The sequence below is a fragment of the Peromyscus leucopus genome, chromosome 2 (assembly GCF_004664715.2).
Source record: "Peromyscus leucopus breed LL Stock chromosome 2, UCI_PerLeu_2.1, whole genome shotgun sequence".
In the NCBI taxonomy this organism is placed as follows: Eukaryota; Metazoa; Chordata; class Mammalia; order Rodentia; family Cricetidae; genus Peromyscus; species Peromyscus leucopus.
The window spans coordinates 112,597,463-112,616,169 of NC_051064.1; the positions used below are offsets into that span (position 1 = coordinate 112,597,463).

General features: G+C 47.1%; 1 protein-coding gene across 17 annotated transcripts in view; it reads left to right on the forward strand.

Annotated features, from left to right (window-relative positions):
- Ttc39a (tetratricopeptide repeat domain 39A) overlaps nucleotides 1-18,707 on the forward strand; it is a 71,768-nt gene that overhangs the window by 41,067 nt on the left and 11,994 nt on the right. For 9 of the 17 annotated variants that reach the window (XM_037202797.1, XM_037202801.1, XM_037202805.1 and 6 more), the window contains 6 exons: nucleotides 4,206-4,346; nucleotides 6,028-6,148; nucleotides 7,817-7,993; nucleotides 8,341-8,455; nucleotides 9,394-9,510; nucleotides 9,961-10,638. In XM_037202797.1, coding sequence (XP_037058692.1) covers nucleotides 4,206-4,346; nucleotides 6,028-6,148; nucleotides 7,817-7,993; nucleotides 8,341-8,455; nucleotides 9,394-9,510; nucleotides 9,961-10,081 — 792 coding nt within the window. In that variant the 3' untranslated portion in view covers nucleotides 10,082-10,638. Of the gene's footprint in view, nucleotides 1-4,205; nucleotides 4,347-5,756; nucleotides 5,849-6,027; nucleotides 6,149-7,816; nucleotides 7,994-8,340; nucleotides 8,456-9,325; nucleotides 9,511-9,960; nucleotides 10,639-18,707 lie in introns of those variants that run through there. The other 8 variants (XM_037202800.1, XM_028888898.2, XM_028888914.2 and 5 more) reach the window with 5 other exon arrangements.

An 18,707-nucleotide genomic window follows, 5' to 3' on the forward strand; every position in this document is an offset into this window, starting at 1 on the left:
AACTGAGGGCCAAAGCTCTGACTGAACCCAGATGTGTCCACTGGGATCTAAAGAGAACCAGATGTTTGACTAGGACCTGGGGTTGGGAAGCGCTGAAAGCTGGGACAAGCGGAGAAGCTTGGCTTGGTGCTGGGCACTGAATCCGGGGCCTTGTCCGTCGGTTCTAAGCATCCCCTTGGTCACTGAGCCACCTCCCTCCAACCCTAAGGTGTCAGCACAGCTGTGTAGTGACAAGGAATAGAGACACGTCTCACACGTCTAAGCAGGTGTTGTCTCATAGTATGGTAGCTTCCAGCCACACGGACACATGGAACATGCCAGCACAACCAAGACACTGAATGTTCACAGTGTGTTTATTTTTAATCAGAGAGCCCCCGTGGCTCCAGTGGTCACTGGGATCAAACAGATGTAAAGCACCAGGCTCATCGGCTCATCTAACTGAACTCACTTAGCATCACCTGACTCCAGGGATTCAAACTGTATCATCTGCCTTTGCCACCCCACCTGCAGTTGAGGTCTCTTCTCGGACATCCGTGTTCTGCAGACAACTTCTCTTCACATGGCAGGCAAGGTGGCCAGGGGCTGCCCCAAAATTACAGCTTCCCTTTAGTTTCAACCCAAGTCCACGGTTAAGCCTCACACATCTCGTGTCAGCATCTAAAACAGGCGGGAAGGTTCTTTTCCGGAAGGAGAGTAGCGGGGAGAGGTGTGTTTTCAGAAGAAAAATGAGGTGATGTGACTGGAAGAGGTGTGCGCGTGAGAGAGAGAACAGAGGGAGGAAATGGCAGTATGGCAGATGTGCCATGTAGGCCAAATCAAGCGAAGCCTGTATCTGCCCAACACAGACAGCCAGACTCATCGAACAGTGCAGACATGCTGCATCGTGCTAGGATTAGTGAGAGTCTTGCGGAACTCTAAAGCAAGCGTCTTCAGTGTCCAGTCTGATACATCGCACACCTACCCCATGACTTTATCCCTTGTCCACCGCAGACCTTGCTAATCAATCCTGGCATCCTCCCATGACCTTTGAGGCCTCTTGAAGAACTCCAGGCAGTTGTTAGAACAGCCCTGTCCTGACACATATTATGAGGTCTACTTGTCGTCTGCATTCCATTTCCTTCTCACTCTGCCTACGCATGGCTGTGGCTTCCGTGCTCTTTACCGGGAACCACGCTGAAGAGAAATCCTGGGGCAGGTGGAACTCGGAGGGAGCAGGTCCCCTGAGTAATCACTGTGTCTCTAGCTTTGTCTTTGTTCATTTTTCACCCAGTAAGGTAGCAGAGAGCAACCCCATTGTTTGGGAAACAGTGGATTTGAGGTCATTCCCATGAGACTGTTCTCTTGACTGCTCAAGTCCTCCAGAGGAGGCTGGGTTTGCCTGGAGGCCTCCTGCTGTTGAAGGTGCGTCCTCAGGGCCTAGCTCTGGGGCCACATCTGTTCCTCGTTGTTCCCCATTCCCAACAAGAACAAAGCCTTAAGGAACCTTTTCAAATTAAATATGACTGCAGAATCTTTCCTGTGGAGTGAGGGCAGGCAGCAGGATCTGCCCACATGGGAACAGGGAGACCTGATGTGACTTACAGCTACAGTGAGGTGCAGTGGGCAGGCCAGACTTCCTAGGCGTGGGGAAGTCTGTTGTGAGAAACACTTCACTGTGTGACTGTGGGGTAGTAAGATTTCCTCCGTCTGCAGTTAACTTCCTCAGGTAGGTTTCTTATGAAAAATGGCCTTAGTTCCAGGGCCTGATCCCTTCCTGTTCTCCAGAACCGGACCGCCACAGCATCCTTCAGCTTCCAACTCTAGGGATTTATTTGCCTGTGGACATTGCCATATATGCCAGCTCCTATATTCAGCTCCTTCTCTGCCTGGATCATTGAAAGTTCACCCTGTGGAGACCTTGAGTTTGCCCAGAGCTTGCAGCCTAGGGCCAAGATGGTAGGAATTCGACGGTGACGCTGCTCAGTCCTATAAAGGCAGCCCCGGAAGACCCAGCCAAGGGGACAAAGGGCTGATTCAGGAAGGCAAGATCTTTGAGCAGAGTCAAGGAGGAGGATTTAGGGAGAAAATGAGAGGACAGACTGAACCCAGACCAAGAAACAAAGGCCGGGGGTGAGGGCACCGCCCAGAGGTTCTGTGTTCACTGGGTGAGGGCTTGTGGCCTGAGAGTTGAGAGGCGTGGCCCTCTGCTGACTACTTGCTGGAGGCTTACAGACAGGCACTGCCTGCTTGGCACAGCCTGGGTTTCCTACTCCAGTGAGGTAAACATCTGTGGAGTTAGAGGGTAAACATTTGACCCCAGGGAGAAGGGACTCAGATCAGAAAGGTGATTGTGGTCCCCATGATGTCCTTGGATGACTTGTCTGTTCACAAGTCACTGTAAACCCCAGCCTGACTGTGGTTGTACAGCAAGGGTGAGAGAGGTCTATTGGGGTGGGGTGGGGGTGTCTTAGGCTCTTAGAGCCTAAGAGAGAATGTGTCTTCACAGGCAAAGGCCCCTAAGGGCTGTGGAGGGATGGAGAAGAAACGGCATTAGATGATCCTAAGGAGGAGTTTGGGGCAGGTCGTGGAAGGTCTGAGAGGTTCTTTGGGCTATATTATAACTGTGGGGCAGAAAGACAAGGGGGGCGGAGAGTGAGGAGAGGGAGAGAAGGTCTCACTTAGCCCAGGCTGGCCTCAAACTTGCAATGAAGCAAAGAATGAACTCAGTAACTACTTGCCCACCTTCCTAGCTGCTGCGGTCACAGACATGTATCACCATGCCTGGATCCTAACTTATTTGTTAATTGGTTGATTTGTCAGACAAACCTTTTGTTTGTATGTTTGTTTTGAGACAAGATTTCTCCATGTAGTCCTAGCTGTCCTGGAACTCACTCTGTAGACTAGGTTGACCTCAAACTCAGAGATCCACCTGCCTCTGCCTCCCAAGTGCTGGGATTAAAGGCATGTGCCACCACTGCCCGGCAAGACAAATCTTTTTAAAGCCATTTTTTTTTTAAACAGACATCACAAGGTTTTTGACCTGGTTATTTCATGCTAATTAGAGGCCCTACTGTAGGCTTTAAATTCTTAGCTTAAAAAACCTGAAAACTGTGTTTAGGGCAGTGTTCCAGTGAGAAAGTTGTTCCTGGGGTTGGAGGAGGTTGTGGATTCTCTCCATTGCTTATGAACCTGGTTTAGAATTAGTATATATGTACTACTACCATTTCTTTATTAAATTCAGAAGCTATCTCAGGCTTTTAAGCTAGAAGAAAAAAGCTAGCCAAGAGGTACCGTCCCTGGAACACCAGGGACAGGGGAGAGGTAGAGGGCACAGAGTGACGTCATGTTAAAGGTTCCATGAGAAGACTCCATTACATGCCCACGGAGACCAGCTTGGCCCCCAGTTTGACGCATAGGCCACCTTGACGCTCTGTGTTCCAGCATGGATGATGCAGGTGGAGATTCCAGGATCCCTTTCCTTCTCCACCTGTGTCTTGGTGACTGGCAGGTGTTTTCCTGGGCAGCAGCCCTGGGAGAAAACTTTTCAAAACTTGGCCACTTGAGGGCAGCCCAGAGCCAAACACCTCTAACCCTAACCCCAGTGCCTTCCTCGGGGGACTTGCTGATGGGGGGCAGGTCACTCTGCAGCTCAGCAGTGCACCCCACTTTCCCTGTCAGGCGGCCTATGGATCTAGCAGGCACGGTCCTTTTAGACGTCTTCTTTAGGACGGACTGAGGTGACTGTGTAAAAGTGAGTGATGTAGGTCTACCACGGAGCCCTGCCAGGATCCTGTTCACTTTTCCGGATGTATACCTCCTTCATAGAGTCCCTACGGTGTCCCGTGTATGTCCTACCTCTCCATTTCCACTCAGATGGGTACCCACGAGTCTCTGAATCTTCCCCTCATCCTTCAAGGGCCACCTGGGGTCACTGCTTCCCAGTGGCGCCCCTCCATGCTCACCCTGCCTCTGCCTTGGCTGAGCAGGCCTGCATGGTGCTCGGGTTTTTCTCTTGACGGAGTCAAGGTGAAGAGGAAGGGCTGTTTTGCAGGCACCTAACTCCCAACTCAGAATTCCTCCGTTGCTTCGGTGACCTCCCCTGGGGACTTGGTGACCATACCTCTCTCTGCTGGAGCACAGTGAGGGCCGAACACGGTGCTCGGGCCGGTGCGGGGCTGTGAGCAGAGGGAGGGTTGCTCCGGTCTCACTGTTGCTCTCTCCCATAGGCCACCTACATCTACATGAAGGCTGCCTACCTCAGCATGTTTGGGAAGGAAGACTACAAGCCATTCGGCGATGATGAAGTCGAGTTATTCAGGTCTGCGCCGCCATGGTGCTCCTGCTCTAGGTCTTCTGTGGACAGACCAGTTAGGTGCTGTTCTTGGCTGCCTGAGCTGGAGTGATAGGAGAGGCACTCCCAGCTCTAAGTGCCCCGTGCCCTTCCTCCCCTCTGGCCAGCACACCATGCCAGTGCTGCTGCTGGCTAGAATCCTTTGAATGTCTTTTGTCAGAATCTTCTAGCACTCATCTCTTTCATCTTGTCACTAGGACAGAGAAGGGCACTGTATTAGTCACTTCCGATGCCCTGACAAAGCACTGCCACCAAGGCAAACTCATGGGAGAAAGTTTATTTTGGCTAAAGTTCCTAGAGGATGGCATCATGGCAGGGGTGATGGCAGGGGGTGCTGGTAAGGGGTTGGGTGGGCATGGTAACAAGCACCAGGCATGGTGCAGCAAGAGCAGGAAGCTGAGAGCAGAACTGGAAGGAAGGTGAGGCTATGAACTCTCAAAGCCCGCCTCCGGTGACACACTTCCTCTCAACAGCACCACCAACTGGGAGCCAAGTGTTCAAATGCCTGAGCCTATGGGGAACGCTTTTCACTTAAGCCAGACTCTGAGGTCCGGAGAGGAAGACCTCTCTATCAGCTGACTTAGCTAAAGCCACAAAGAAGCAAAGCACATGACGATGACTCAAAGCAACAGAACTAAATCCCTTTCCCAGCTGGGACACCTTGGACAATTCCTGTAAGATAGAAAGAGCAAGCAGTGTAGTTTTGCAATTGGAAAATGTATTTGGAGACCCTGGAGTAGAACTTGGAACCTACGGGACTGCCCCAGAGTGCTGCTGTTTTTATTATTCTCTGGATCACTCATCTGCCTTTTGTGAAGAGTCAAAAATGTTAGAGGATAGAGTCTGGAGCCTTTCTCCAGGGTCAAGATGAGGCTGCCTGGCTCCATGACAGACCTTGGTTAGTGCTGTGACGGAGCACTTATGTGCAGAGTGCCTGCTGCTACAGCGAACTCCGTGGTCCCAGCTCACACAACTCCCCCGGAAAGCTTGCGAGGTGGTGCAATCTACGCTGTTGAGATTAGAAAACAGACCCAGAGAGGTTCTGCAATAAGTCAGCAGCAACAAGGAACCTGGGGTGGCCTCGCCCGTCCAGTTGTTTCCTGAGCCCATACAGCTTGGGCTCTGAGATCCCAGCCACACCCAGTGGCCAGGCAGCTGGTAGTGGGTGAGGCTCCAGGCAAGGCCTGCCCGGCTGTGTGCATTTTATTCTATCCTCGAAACAGCTGAGGCCACAGCTCAGGAGGCTGGAGTTAATTAAGGGTTTGAGCTGTCTGTCTGTGCAGGCCCCTCCCTTTCTCCGGGTGTTGGTCTTGCCTGTGAAACTAGGATTAGACTTTTGTGGGCCCTCCCAGGAAGGCCTGGGCGTCAAGGGGAGATAAGTAGGTGGCAGGCCTGAGGGATAGCTAGTCCACTCTCACACTGCCAGCCCTAGAGCCTTTGCAAGCAATCAGGTCATGCAGGGACTGTGAAATGAGACCGTAACCACAGGCTGGCTCGCACCTTGAAATGCTTTTTCGAGTTAAGCTCTCTCATTATACAGCGTGGAAACTGAGGCCTAGATAGGCCAAGTTGAGAGTGGAAACCTGCTCCATTCTCCCTACACTCCTGCCCCATTGTTGACAGGGATTGAACATGTTAGGCAGGAGCCCTGCCCCTGAACCAAACCCTTAACCCTTCTTTCCCCATTTCTTTTTTAGGGCTGTGCCAGGCTTGAAGCTCAAAATTGCTGGCAAGTCTCTACCCACAGAGAAGTTTGCCATCCGCAAGTCCAGACGCTACCTCTCCCCCAACCCCATCTCACTGCCAATCCCTGCTCTGGTGAGTAGGAAGACAGCCTCTGGGGCAGTTGGATGAATGGACTGGAGAGGCTTTCACAATTCACCTGGGCTGGGGTGACCGGCCAGCAGGCTGCAGCTGCCTCGAGGCAGCAAGAACAGCTCTCCTAGATACTAGACAAGACCCCAGCCCCAAGCAGAGGGATCCCCTGGCTGTCTTGTTCCTAGAATGACTGTTCTGTTGTCACAGGATTCTAATCACTATTTACGCTGTCTTCATAGATCAACCTTTTCTGAGGTGAGGGTGGGGGTGGGGAGGTCTCAGCTCAGATTATGATTGACTCTGAACAAAACCTGCGTGACAAGGGGTGTAAGGCCTAAACCAGGTCAGTAGAAGGATGACCGAACTTGTCTAGCCCACAAAATCTGAACTCAGCTGTGAGGCTCCAGAGCCTAAATGCAGGGCCACTGTTAGGCTAAGTCCACGCATGGTTGGAGCTGGCACCAGATGATCTGAGTCCAGAAGAGGAGGAGCCCTGCTTTGCTTGCTGGAGTACTTTGTAGTCCCAGCTCTCCCGTTCAAGAGTGTGTAACCTCAGGGTCCTTCTACTGGGAAGTCAACATCTTCATCGGCATCTGGCCCGTTCAGGCAGAGGTGTGAGAACCCATGATGACTTGTGTCATACTTCCTAAGCTGACCTTTTCTACTTCGTTTATTCTGTTTAGAGCTTGTATCCTCTGTAAGCTTTGAAGTATTTTACATGCTGAGTACAGCAGCACATACTTGTAACCCCAGCACTGGGAAGGTGGAGGCAGAAGGGTTCTCCTCAACCTGCATAGTGAATTTGAGTCTGGGATACATGAGACCCTGTCTCAAAAAATTTTTGGTTTAAAATGTACAATAATTATTACTATCAAATGGAAAAGAAGGTATTATAGGAAGGCAAGGAGATGTGATTATACCCACAACTTAAATGCTACTTATGTAGAAAGTGATCCATGACCCAGTCCACTGGGAGGGATAGGCCTAAACCAGGCTATATACTGCTGATTCTTCTAGAGCCTTTACAGCCAGTTTCTATCAGAGACCACAGAGAAACTTCAAGAGCACTGATCTAAATCTGCACTGTATAAGACTTTGTAACAATCTTTCATGGCTTTATACGGATTGCATTCATATCCATTACCCAGCTTGATGATTTAGGAAATGTGACTCTAAGCTAACAGGAAACTCAAATATTAAATTTTCATTTTCAATATCAGTCAAGGAGGAAAAAGGGAATCAGGATTCCTGTTTTCTAATTCCCAATGAAGAGGCTGCCATTTTTTAGGCCACTGTTGTCAGGGTGAGGGTCTTAGGCGCTGCTGTCTTGAGGTGCTTCATAGTTTCCTCCAGTTAGGGAAGTCCTGCCAACTGGAGCAGGGAGGGCTTCCAGGGCAGTGGTGGGCATGACCCACCCCTCAAGGAGGGAGGAGTCTGGATAAAGAGGGTAAAATAGCATTCATAATGGCTGCAGCAGGCAAACAGCTGAAACCTATTGGCAGTTGGGCCACGCTAAATCCTCATGGAATATGACTCTCAATAACAAATCCCTGGTAAGGCTGCCTCCATAAAGCCCTCGGCCCGACAGCTTCCCAGACTGGGAGAAGACCTGGAAGATCAGGGATCCAAAGGCCTCAGGCCTTTTGAACTGAGCTGCCTGTTTTACAGATGGGAAAACTGAGGCCCTGCTGAGGCAGAGACCCAGGACTGACTTGCCTCACTCCCACTCTCAGGAAATGATGTACATCTGGAATGGCTATGCTGTGATTGGGAAGCAGCCAAAACTCACGGATGGGATGCTTGAGGTCATCACCAAGGCTGAAGAGATGCTGGCAAGTGGCCCAGGTGATTACCCTCGGCTCTTGAACCTGCCAGGCTAGGTCAGGTCTTTAGAGTTGAAGGCTCCTCTCTCATTCTGCTGTCCCGGTAACTAGTCTTTCAGAAGACCAGCATTAGCTCCTCTAAGCAAGTGTCCCTCGTCTCCTTGTCCAGGGCCTTCTCTTGCGCTTCCTCCAGTCGCTTCTAATTCACTCTGGAGCCATTATCTCAGTATCTGTCTGTCTTCTCAGATGTGAGTCCCCTGAGGTGAACTGTGTCAGATTCACCTGTGTCCCGGGCTCCAGAGGGGCTCCCTGAGTACCTGTTGCGGAAGTGAGCAAGCCTCCCTTCTCCCCCCACACCCTTCTTCTCAGAGAACGAGTACTCAGCCGATGACGACTGCCTGGTCAAGCTGCTGAAAGGCCTGTGTCTGAAATACCTGGGCCGGATCCAGGAGGCAGAGGAGAACTTCAGGAGCATCTCTGCCAGGTAAGTGCTTCTGGCCGCTCCCACCGGGCTTGGCTTCTCCACCCCCCTACAGTGGCTATCTCCAGTCAACTCACTCACCATACATGTGCTGGTGTCTACTCTGTGTAAGGATAGAGCTGATGGTTAATTTGGATGTTTATGGCACACGCTTTTTTTTTTTTAAACATATATAATCAACTCTGTTCCTTTATGTATTTTTTTTTACAGGAAGGTTGTTTATTTTTTCTGAACATTTATTATGTATACAGTGTTCTGTCTGCATGTATGGCTGCACGCATGCCAGAAGAGGGCACCAGATCTCATTACAGGTGGTTGGTAGCCATCATGTGGTTGCTGGGAATTGAACTCAGGACCTCTGGAAGAGCAGCCAGTGCTCTTAACCTCTGAGCCATCTCTCCAGCCTGGCACATGTTTTTAATCCCAGCACTTAGAAAGCAGAGGCAGGAAATCTCTAAGGGTTTGGGGCCAAGACATAGTGAGACTTTGTTTCAGTAAATAAATTTGGAAGTTTAGCAGCTAGACAAAAGCAAAGGAGAAAGTTTTAAGTGGAGTGTGGCTGGACACAGGACACATACCAGCTTCGGGTGACAACAGTGAGGACCTGTCCTACCTGACTAAAACTATGAAGGCCAGACTAAGGGCCTTGTCTTCACAGGACTAAGCCAGCCCACAGATGGGAGTCAGTAAGGGATAGGGAAGGAAGACTGTTAAGTCTGTCTCCAGGGCAGCACGGGGCAGAGGGTACCAGATAGGGAACAGGCTCCCCAGCTTAACCGACCATTCAACCTGGAGAAGCAGTGGTTGGGACTCAAAGAGGGAGGTGAGCTAAGGCCATGTGGGACACAGTCTGAGGATCCCAGCTTTCCTAAGGAATATGAAGTTCCCAGAAGCGGTGAAGAGGACGTGAAGGATGGACCATGTCTGCTTCTATTCTGCAGTGAAAAGAAGATTAAATATGACCACTACTTGATCCCAAATGCCCTGCTGGAGTTGGCCCTGCTGTTCATGGAGCAAGGCAGAAACGAAGAGGCCATCAAACTCCTCGACTCTGCCAAGTAAGACTTGGTCAACCCCGTATTTCCTATGGTGCTCCCACAGAACAGTGAGGCTGCCGGCAAGGGCAGTGTTCTGGGAACGCAGCTCTAACCTGCCACAATCGAGCTTTCCCCTCAGCTTACAAATTTAGCTGGAATTCTTGAGACAAAGGCCCACCCTAAGCCAGCTGCAAAGCTGGTATAAAGACCCAAGTGTCCTGACTTCAAGCTCAAGGGCCCAACAGGACCAAGATGACAAGAGGGCCTGGCAGCAGCGGTGGGAGAGTACAGCCTTTGAAATAAGCCTTCCCTTGCTCAGGGCTTAGCTCTTGGTCTTGAATCCCTCAGTGTCCTGAAAACTCACTTTTCAGACTGTATAAGGATGGTGGTGGTATCTCACATAGCTCAAACGTATGATACATTTCCCACAACAGCCAAGCCTCTTGTGTCTGATCATTTGCTCCCCTTTAGGCAAAACTACAAGAACTACTCCATGGAGTCAAGGACACATTTTCGAATCCAGGCAGCCACACTCCAGGCCAGATCTTCCCTGGACGGCAGCAGATCCACAGTTTCATCGGTGTCCTTGTAGCTTTTGGCAGCAGCACTCCTGGGCTCAAAGAGGAACACACAGCTAGCTGGACAGAGCTCCTGGAAACATTTCAAAAGATCCCCCTCCCTCTGCCTTCCTTGGGGTCCACCTGGTGCTCCTGTGGGATGCACAAGAATATCTGTGCAGAAGCAAAGACAGCATTTTACCAGTGTGGCCAAGGCCTTTGCCAAAGGCAGAGCAGGCGGAGCCCTCTGCCAGTCCTATCACACATACGGGTACTTGTTTTACACTGTGATGTAAAAGAGAATGTATGAAAGTTTACATTTCTTTAGAAATACATTGATGGGATTATAGTTGGCGTTAAAAAAAAAAAAAACCAAACCAAAAAATAATTGCTGTAAATCTGTTTTCACCTATTGTGGAAGTAAATCTCTCTACATGCTGCCAAGGCCAAACTGCTTTTGAAATCTCAGCAATGTCTTAGTTTTTGAGGGTAGAACAGGGGCGTTCCTAGCATCTGAACTTCAAAGTTCTATACACAAAATTCCAGGACAGCCAGACTGTCTAAAAAATAAATAAACTAAATTAAGTTGCTAGCATTTAAAAATGAGCTTTCATGAATTTGGAATTTTGTCTTCTAAAGGCAGGAGAACCCAAAGTTCAGTTATTCTTGGAGAGTTTGAAGCCAGAATGAGATACGTAAGACCCTGCTCTCAAAACACAGTCAACCAAACCAACCAGTTCCATAAGTGATAGAGGAAGAAGTTTTGGGATTCTCATAAGGAAAAGGCCAAACAAAACCCTTCATTCATGGCCCCTTTTCATAGGTAGTGCCACTTTTCTTCAGAACCACACGAAAGAATCTTTCCATAGACAGCAAGCCCTTTCCAAGCGTGTTCTCTTTCTGAGTCCTGGATGTGGAGACCAACCTGGCAGTGCTGGGAAGGGGTGGTTCCTCGAGGCTTCCAATATGCCAAAGTGGGCAGTCACATGACACTAACACATGCGATGTCAACTGCAGCTTATGAGACGGTCTCAGAGTCTCACGTGCTTTTGCCTCCATTTCAAAATGTCAATATAGCTTCCTCCCGCCGTCCAAGCTACTGCTGTTTTCCTGAATCAGCCCACATTTACCTCCGCTGTTCTCCTTAATCAGCCCACATTTACCTCTGCTGCTCTGGCTGCAGTTTGGCTAATGACAGTTTAAAGGATTAAGCCTCTTGGATCCCACCTGTAGCTCTCTGAGCTCGTCTGTGAAAAAGAACACTGGGTTTCTAAATCCTATCCTCAGGTAGGGGGTTTTGAAGATGGAATCCTATCCTCGGCTCCTCCATGTCCTAAGTCATTCTGGCTCACTCCTTCTCTAGTGCAGACATTCATAGCACCTCTGCCTGGTGGGAGACTGTGACAGCTGGAAAGCCCTGAGGGCAAGTGATTCTCACTTGCCAAAGCCCAAATCCTGTGCCACACACCAACAGTTAGTTGCCAGGGAAGCAGCACCCGTACCAGAGGATCTGAACAGTCCCTTGACGATGCTGTCTAGCTCAGCTGCCCACCTGGTCCGCAGGGTGGTTGGCAATCCACTGGTCCCTATCAGCTCTCCCACACCTTGGCAGGTTTCCTATCATCCCTTGAGTCAGAGTGGGAGTGTTTCCAATACAGCTATCACCATTCACAGCTAAAAGTCACAACCCGACACCAAATTGTGGCCCCTAAAAGGCCAACCTCAACCCAAGGCTTGGCTCAGGCCCAGGTGGGAGATTCCGAGCAAGAACTGTCAACATGAGAAGAGGCCTTCAGAAAGTCTTAGTATGCTGGGACCACTTAACAAAACAATCTATAAATCCAGTTTATAATTTTGAGGTTGTTTAATTCTAAGATGATAGGGAACCAACAATCTCCTATTTTGGGAGGGGAGGGTTCTGAGAGGGTTTTTCTGTGTAGCAACTTCTTGTCCTGGAACTCAATCTGTAGACCAGGTCAGGTTGGCCTCGAACTCATAGAGATCCGCCTGCCTCTGCCTCCCAAGTGCTCTGATTAAATGGGTGTGCCACCACCACATGGCAACAATCTCATCTTTTACTTCAAATATACAGCCTTTCAGAGTGCCTCTTTAACAATTTCCTGATGTCCGTATGACAATTACAGTTAATTGAGAAGGGTGGATTCTGAAATCTAAGCAGTTAATGGGAATCTCTCTTACCTGCTGTCAGCTACAACTTTTCAAGGTTACAAGGTGCCATTCTGCTGGGGTTAGCACAGCTAGTATTGAAAAGTTCAATACTGACCAACAACATAAACCCACAACCAACCTCATCTGGGAGCTTGAGAAGTCATTCTTGAATGAGCAACTACAATTTGTTCCCAATTCCTGCTACAGCCAGCTAAAAGCAGCAGAGCTCTTCAGAGGCATACAGTTGCTAACAGTTGATAAGCAGACATCCAGAGGCATCACTGCTACCACCTTGTAAATGACTGCGCAGGGCTGTTTTCCTTAACAGTAAGGAACACTTCACAATACTGACATCAGCTAGACATGGTGACCCACACCTGTAATCCCAGTGCTTGAGTGGTGGTGGCAGGAAGATTAAGGGTCATGTTGGGAGGTGATGGTATGGTGCATGCCTTTAATCCCAGCACTCAGGCAGAGGCGGGTGAATTTCTGAATTCAAGGCCAGCTTGTTCTACAGAGTGAGTTCCAGGACAGCCAGGGCTACAGAGAAACCCTGCCTCAAGGGAAAAAAAAATTCAAGGACATATGTATGCTACACTGCTACATACTGAGTTCAAGGCCAGCATGGGCTATCTCAACCAATCACTGAAACAGGAAAAAAGAAAGAAAATCAAAGCCTTTGTTCTACAGAAAATAATAGCTAATAATTGCTCACAATCTGCTAGTTGCTACCAAACTAGCTGTAATCCTTATAAGTACCCTATGAGGTAGGGACTGATTGTTTTCAAGATGAGAAAAAAATAACTTGCCTAGGATCACAGAGCCCTCATGTATCCATCACAAAAATTTGAAACCAGGCAGCTGAATTCTAAAGCCTACTTTGCTCAATTGTTGGCCAACCCATTATCAGTTTAATGCCTAGCTCACAACGAATCTTGGGGCACTGTGAAAGATGGAAGAGGTACTGGCTAACTCCACCTTTGGAAATTTTGTTAACACATGGAGTATATATGACATGGGTCCCTGTGCTCCACATGGCACCAGAAGATACTGAGGTCTAATCTAAGTTCAACAAAGACAAAACAAAACAACCATCCAAACAAAAACACTTATTAGTTGGGACTGAAGAGAAGGCTTAGCGGATAAAGCTGCTTGCTGACCAATAAATATGAAGACCTGAATTCGGATCCTAAGCATCCATGTAAAAAACAAACAAATGCAGAAGTGCACATCTGTAACTGAGCACTGTGGAGGCAGAGACAGGTGGATCCCTGGAGCTCACAGACACACACAAAAAACCTAGCAAGATTTTTTGACCTATGTACACATCTACAAACTTGTTCATGAACATCACTGAGGCATGATGGAGGACACTGATCCTCATCTGGACAGATAAATTCAGACTAACCTGTACAGTTGGGAAGGCGAGGCTACAACATATGCTAGAGGTGGTTTACAGCAGGAAGTAGGAACAGTAAGGGTGGTATACACTGCTAGACACCCGAACCTTAAAAATTCATTTTTAGGGCTGGAGAGAGGTTTAAGAGTACTCCTGATTTTCCAGAGGACCAAGTTCAGTTCCCAGCAGCCATGTTGGATGGCTTACTACCATCTTCAATTGTCCAGCTCCAGGGGTATCTAATGCCTCGACCAGCAACTGTACTGATATGCATGTACACACACACACACACACACACACACACACACACACACACACACACACACACACTCTCTTATTTTGTGTGCTTGTGTGTTTGCATGTATACATGAGTGCATGTAGGAGCCCACAGGAAGACACTGGATGCCTTGGAGCTGGAGTTATAGATAGCAGTGAGCTGTCAGTAGTGGATGTTGGAAATTTAACTTGGGTCCTCTGCAAGTAGAGTGAAAAACAGCAGTGCTTTCTCTCCAGGTCCCAACTACAATCATGTTTTTTAGTTGGGTGTGGTGGCCTCATGCCTGTAATTCCAGCATTTGGGAGGCCAAAGCAGGATAGCTCAGGAGTACAAGGCCAATCCTGGGATATAGAATAAAGACTGATTTAAAAAACTAACCAGTGTTTTTTGTTCAGTTTTTCTGAGACAGAAGAATATCACTATGTAGCCTTGGTTTACCTCAAACTCAGAGATGGACTGTTGTGCACCACCAGGCCCAGACTCAACCAATGTTTTAAAACTACTAATAACTACTACCTGCTCGCCGGGCACCCCCTATTTTAGTTGTTAAAACAAACAGCAGGCGTGCTTGCTTAAGCAAACATATCTCACCTACCAGTTCAAATGATCCATGGGTCAGAATCCTAAAAAGTCCTGGGGGGCCAACAAGATGGTTCAGTTTGACATGCAGGCCTGACCACCTGGCATCCCTAAGTGGAAGAGAACGGATTCCCAAAAGTTACCCTCTGCCCTCCACGTGCCTGCCAAGTGCTTATGTTACCAAGGATTACAATTATGTAACCAAGTCACACAGCACAGTTCCAAGAGAAGCCTGACCTTTGGACCGTCTCTAGTGCTGCCATTAAGGCTGCAGTTTTTGGCTTTGCTCTTGTATTAGACATTCTCTTCCAGTGGCTTTTTGACATGACAGGGTGCATGGCACTTCAGGGCTTCTAGCCTTAACTGACTAGTGAGTGGCACAAAGGATTTCTTCTAACGCCAGTATACAGAATGCAAAATTTGGCCTGGCTCAACATCTATCACTCAGGCAAGAAGTTCAAAGTGTAAGTCTCTGCTATTAGCATCATTTGTGAACTTAAGGCCCAGAAAGTCTTCCAGATGAATCTGATGCACACTCAAGTTCCTGGGGCACTGGCTAGGAGAGAACTGTCAACTGGAGAGATGTGCTGCTGTCCCTTCCTGCCGACTCCCAATCCGTCCTGAGCCGGGTCTCCTTGTGTAGTGTTGGCTGGCCTGGATCTGCCTTGGCCCCCATGTGCCACCATGCCTGCCTTCAAACTCTATGAGACCTCCATCTCCATCAGAAGTGCTCAGATTCCTGAAGAGTCCTCTTTTTATTTACAAAACAAGTGTCATACTTTTGTGGGGCTTACTCTGATAAGGAAGAGATATAAACACAAAGAATTAGTTGGGTTGGAGAGATGGCTCAGCAGTTAAGAGTACTGGCTGCTCTTCCAGAGGTCCTGAGTTCAATTTCTAACAACCACATGGTGGCTCACAACCATCTGTAATGAGATCTGGTGTCCTTTCTGGCATGCAGGTGTACATGCAGACAGAGCATTCACATATATAAATAAATCTTAAAAAAAGAATTAGTTGTAGAGTAAAAATAAATGGGTGTGGTTTAGTTCAGAGGATAAGTATGTAAGGAGCAAGCTACAGGGAAGAAATGATAATGTGAAAGGTTTTACAAGGTTCAAAGAGGCTAGATGGCAGAGTCCTATGAAAAGAGGCAGAAAGCCATTTCATCCCAGTTTGGATTTTCTTTTCATTTTTCTATGTAGTTTTCTATGTAGTTTTGAGTTTATAGTTTCTCTGTGTTGCCCTGGCTGTCCTCGAACTTGCTTTATAGGCCAGGCTGGCCTCAAACTCAGAAAGATCTGCCTGCCTCCGCCTCCTGAGTGCTGGGATTAGAGGCGTGCTCCACCACAGCCCAGTTGGATTTTATTTTCAGTCCAACAAGAAGCTATGAAGAGTTTTAAGCTGGGGAATGACATCATTCAACTGATCCATAACATTATTTTAGCTGCTACATGAAGAATGGATTATCTGGGGTTAAATGTGGCCTACAACTCCAACTGTTTCTGGTTTGTCTAAAACACAAAATTTTGTGCCTTCCTTCACCAGAACTAGATAATCACTTGGTAAGAGTTAGCCTTTCACAGTCATGTAATGGTAGAAGTAGAGAATCAACTCTAGAAAATTATCCTTGACCACCACATGTATACCATAGCACCTACATACATTCTCTCTCTCCCCCTTTTTCTTCCTCTTCCCCACCCCCTCTCTTCTTTCCTTCTCTCCCTTCTTCCCTCTCCCTCCCTCTCATACAATGTATGTGAACTGTGGAGCAGAGAGCAGGGTCCAGAGGACACAGCTGATGAAGCAGAGCCATGATGTCCCAGATTTGAGGGCCTAGAGGAGATGAAGTTTAAGACAGGCAAGGAAGTTACCCTCCAAAGGGAAACTCCTCTTCAATACCCCAGACTGCTCTCTGATCTCCATGTTATACACCCGTGTAACCCACACAAACCTTACATAAAGAGTGATGACTTTTAGTCAATAATAATAACCATTAGTGCTTGTTGTTCAGTGTTATAAAAAAAAATCTATTCATGAATAAAGTGAAAAAATTAAATTGTGCAGGTAACTGTGAACTTTTATAGAATTTCACTGGACCTAATGAAAACTTCAGACCCTACACAGAAGTAACTGAGGATGACCTCTGACCCTCCCAATTGCGGGAGTCATGGACATGTGCTACTGTACTGAACATTTATGCTTCTGATACAAACAGTGAAAATTCTTTCAGGGACTACTTTTGATACCGCTCTGGTAAATATCATGTGGGTGGTCAATCAGTGATTAGTACAATGCAATGACTGTATTTTTTAAAATTTGTTTTATGTGCACAGGTGTCTGTGTGACAGTGTCGGATCCCCTGGAACTGGAGTTACAGACAGCTGTGAGTCGCCATGTGGGTGCTGGGAATTGAACCCGGGATCTCTGGAAGAGCAGTTAGTGCTCTTAACTGCTGAGCCATTTTAAACATAAAATTAGCACCTAGGAGTCTTCAGAAATAAAGTCTAGATGAGATAAACACTGGAACAGGGGTCACAGACTGTTTTTTTTTTTTTTTTGCAACTTCTTTCCCCCAACCTGTAAGAGTAGATACTTAAGTTCAAGAAAGTAAATTTAATATTACTTTAGAGTTAAGTAAAAAAGCCAACTTTCCTTGTGTTCATAAATTTCAAAACTAAAGGTTAAAAATTGGTTTGAGCTTACTACTTTAGTTAAGATACGTTTGCATTCAGGTGCAAGCAAATGACTAAGAAATGACTGCTACTGCTATAATAGTTGATACCCATAATCCCAGTGCTGAGGAAGCCAAGACAGGCTGGACTATACAGTGTGTACTAGGCCAGCCTGGGTTACAAAGTAAGATCCTATCTCATAAAAGAACAGATTGTATCTATAGGTAAACAGACTATTTTTTGTTGTTGTTGGTATTGGGACTGAACTCAGTGCCAACTAGTGAGGTAGGGAGGTGCTCTACCACTGAGCTTCATATATATCCCAACACCTCACTGAAGTACTGTCAGTCTTAAGTGTATCTAGGAAACTCACCCTCTTTCCTTTCCACCACTTCCAGTCAAGACCACAGGGAGCTCTGGTTTAACAGCTGTTCTTTAAAATGCTTCTTTCTGGGCTGCAGAGATGGCTCAGCACTGCTTGCTCTCCCAGTGGGCTCAATTCCCAGCACCCACATGGAGGTTCATCACTGTCTGTAACTCCAGGTCCAAGGGATCCGACACCCACTTCTGGCCTCCACAGGCACCAGGAACACAAGTGTTAGACAGACATATAGGCAGGCAAAATATCTATACACATAAATAAAATTTTAAAAATGCTTTCTCCCTAATGAAGGAACTTTTTATGTAAAGAACCTTAATGCCTTATGCCCTGTGAAATACACAGACACACAGAGGGGTGGGGTAAGTCTTCCAATACCAATTAAGAGATTCCAAGAATGTATATATAACTTTAAAAAAAAATATATATCCAAGCATTGCACTTTGTATAAACTCCCTTCCCCCATTTTCAAAGCCTGTGTAGCCAGGCTGGAACAGATCTTGCCCGTCTCTAAACAGGCTACACCTACTTAGTTTAGGAAGCTTTAAAGCTATCCAGTTTCTATGAGTGTGGTTAGATGGTAGTAAATACAAAGCAATGAAAAATACTTCCCTAAGAAAATGACTTGGGATGAAACCTGAATTTTCACTACTATATAAAGGCTGACCCTAAGCTGACCTGCCTATTTTGCCTGACACACACATAGAAATACAGAACAAAAACCACTTTTTTGATAAAGCATGAATAAAGACTTCTCAAAAAAAAAAAAAAACCAAACAAACAAACATATATACATGTGCATAAACTTGAAAGTAACTAAGCTTATGTGTGATTTTTTTTTTTTTTTAAGGATTAGATATTCTGGGAAATGTGTAACCAGCTCTCTAAGCCCTTTGTGGCTATATTATAATTTTAACCATTTAGTAGACTCCAAAATTGATGGTTCTTAACATGGTATGTGCAGAATAAAGTTAAAGACAGGAAACACCCAAGAGCATGTGGTTCTGTACCGGCCCCTGAGGCAGAGCTTGTTTTTGTTTTTGCTTTAACCAAAGACTGCAACATGAAAGACAACTGGGAAAAGCTCATTTACTAATTTTGAGAACCTAGGGGAAAAGTCTGACTATAAGACTTGATGACACAAATGTATATAATTAGAAAATATAAGAATTAAAAAAGAATT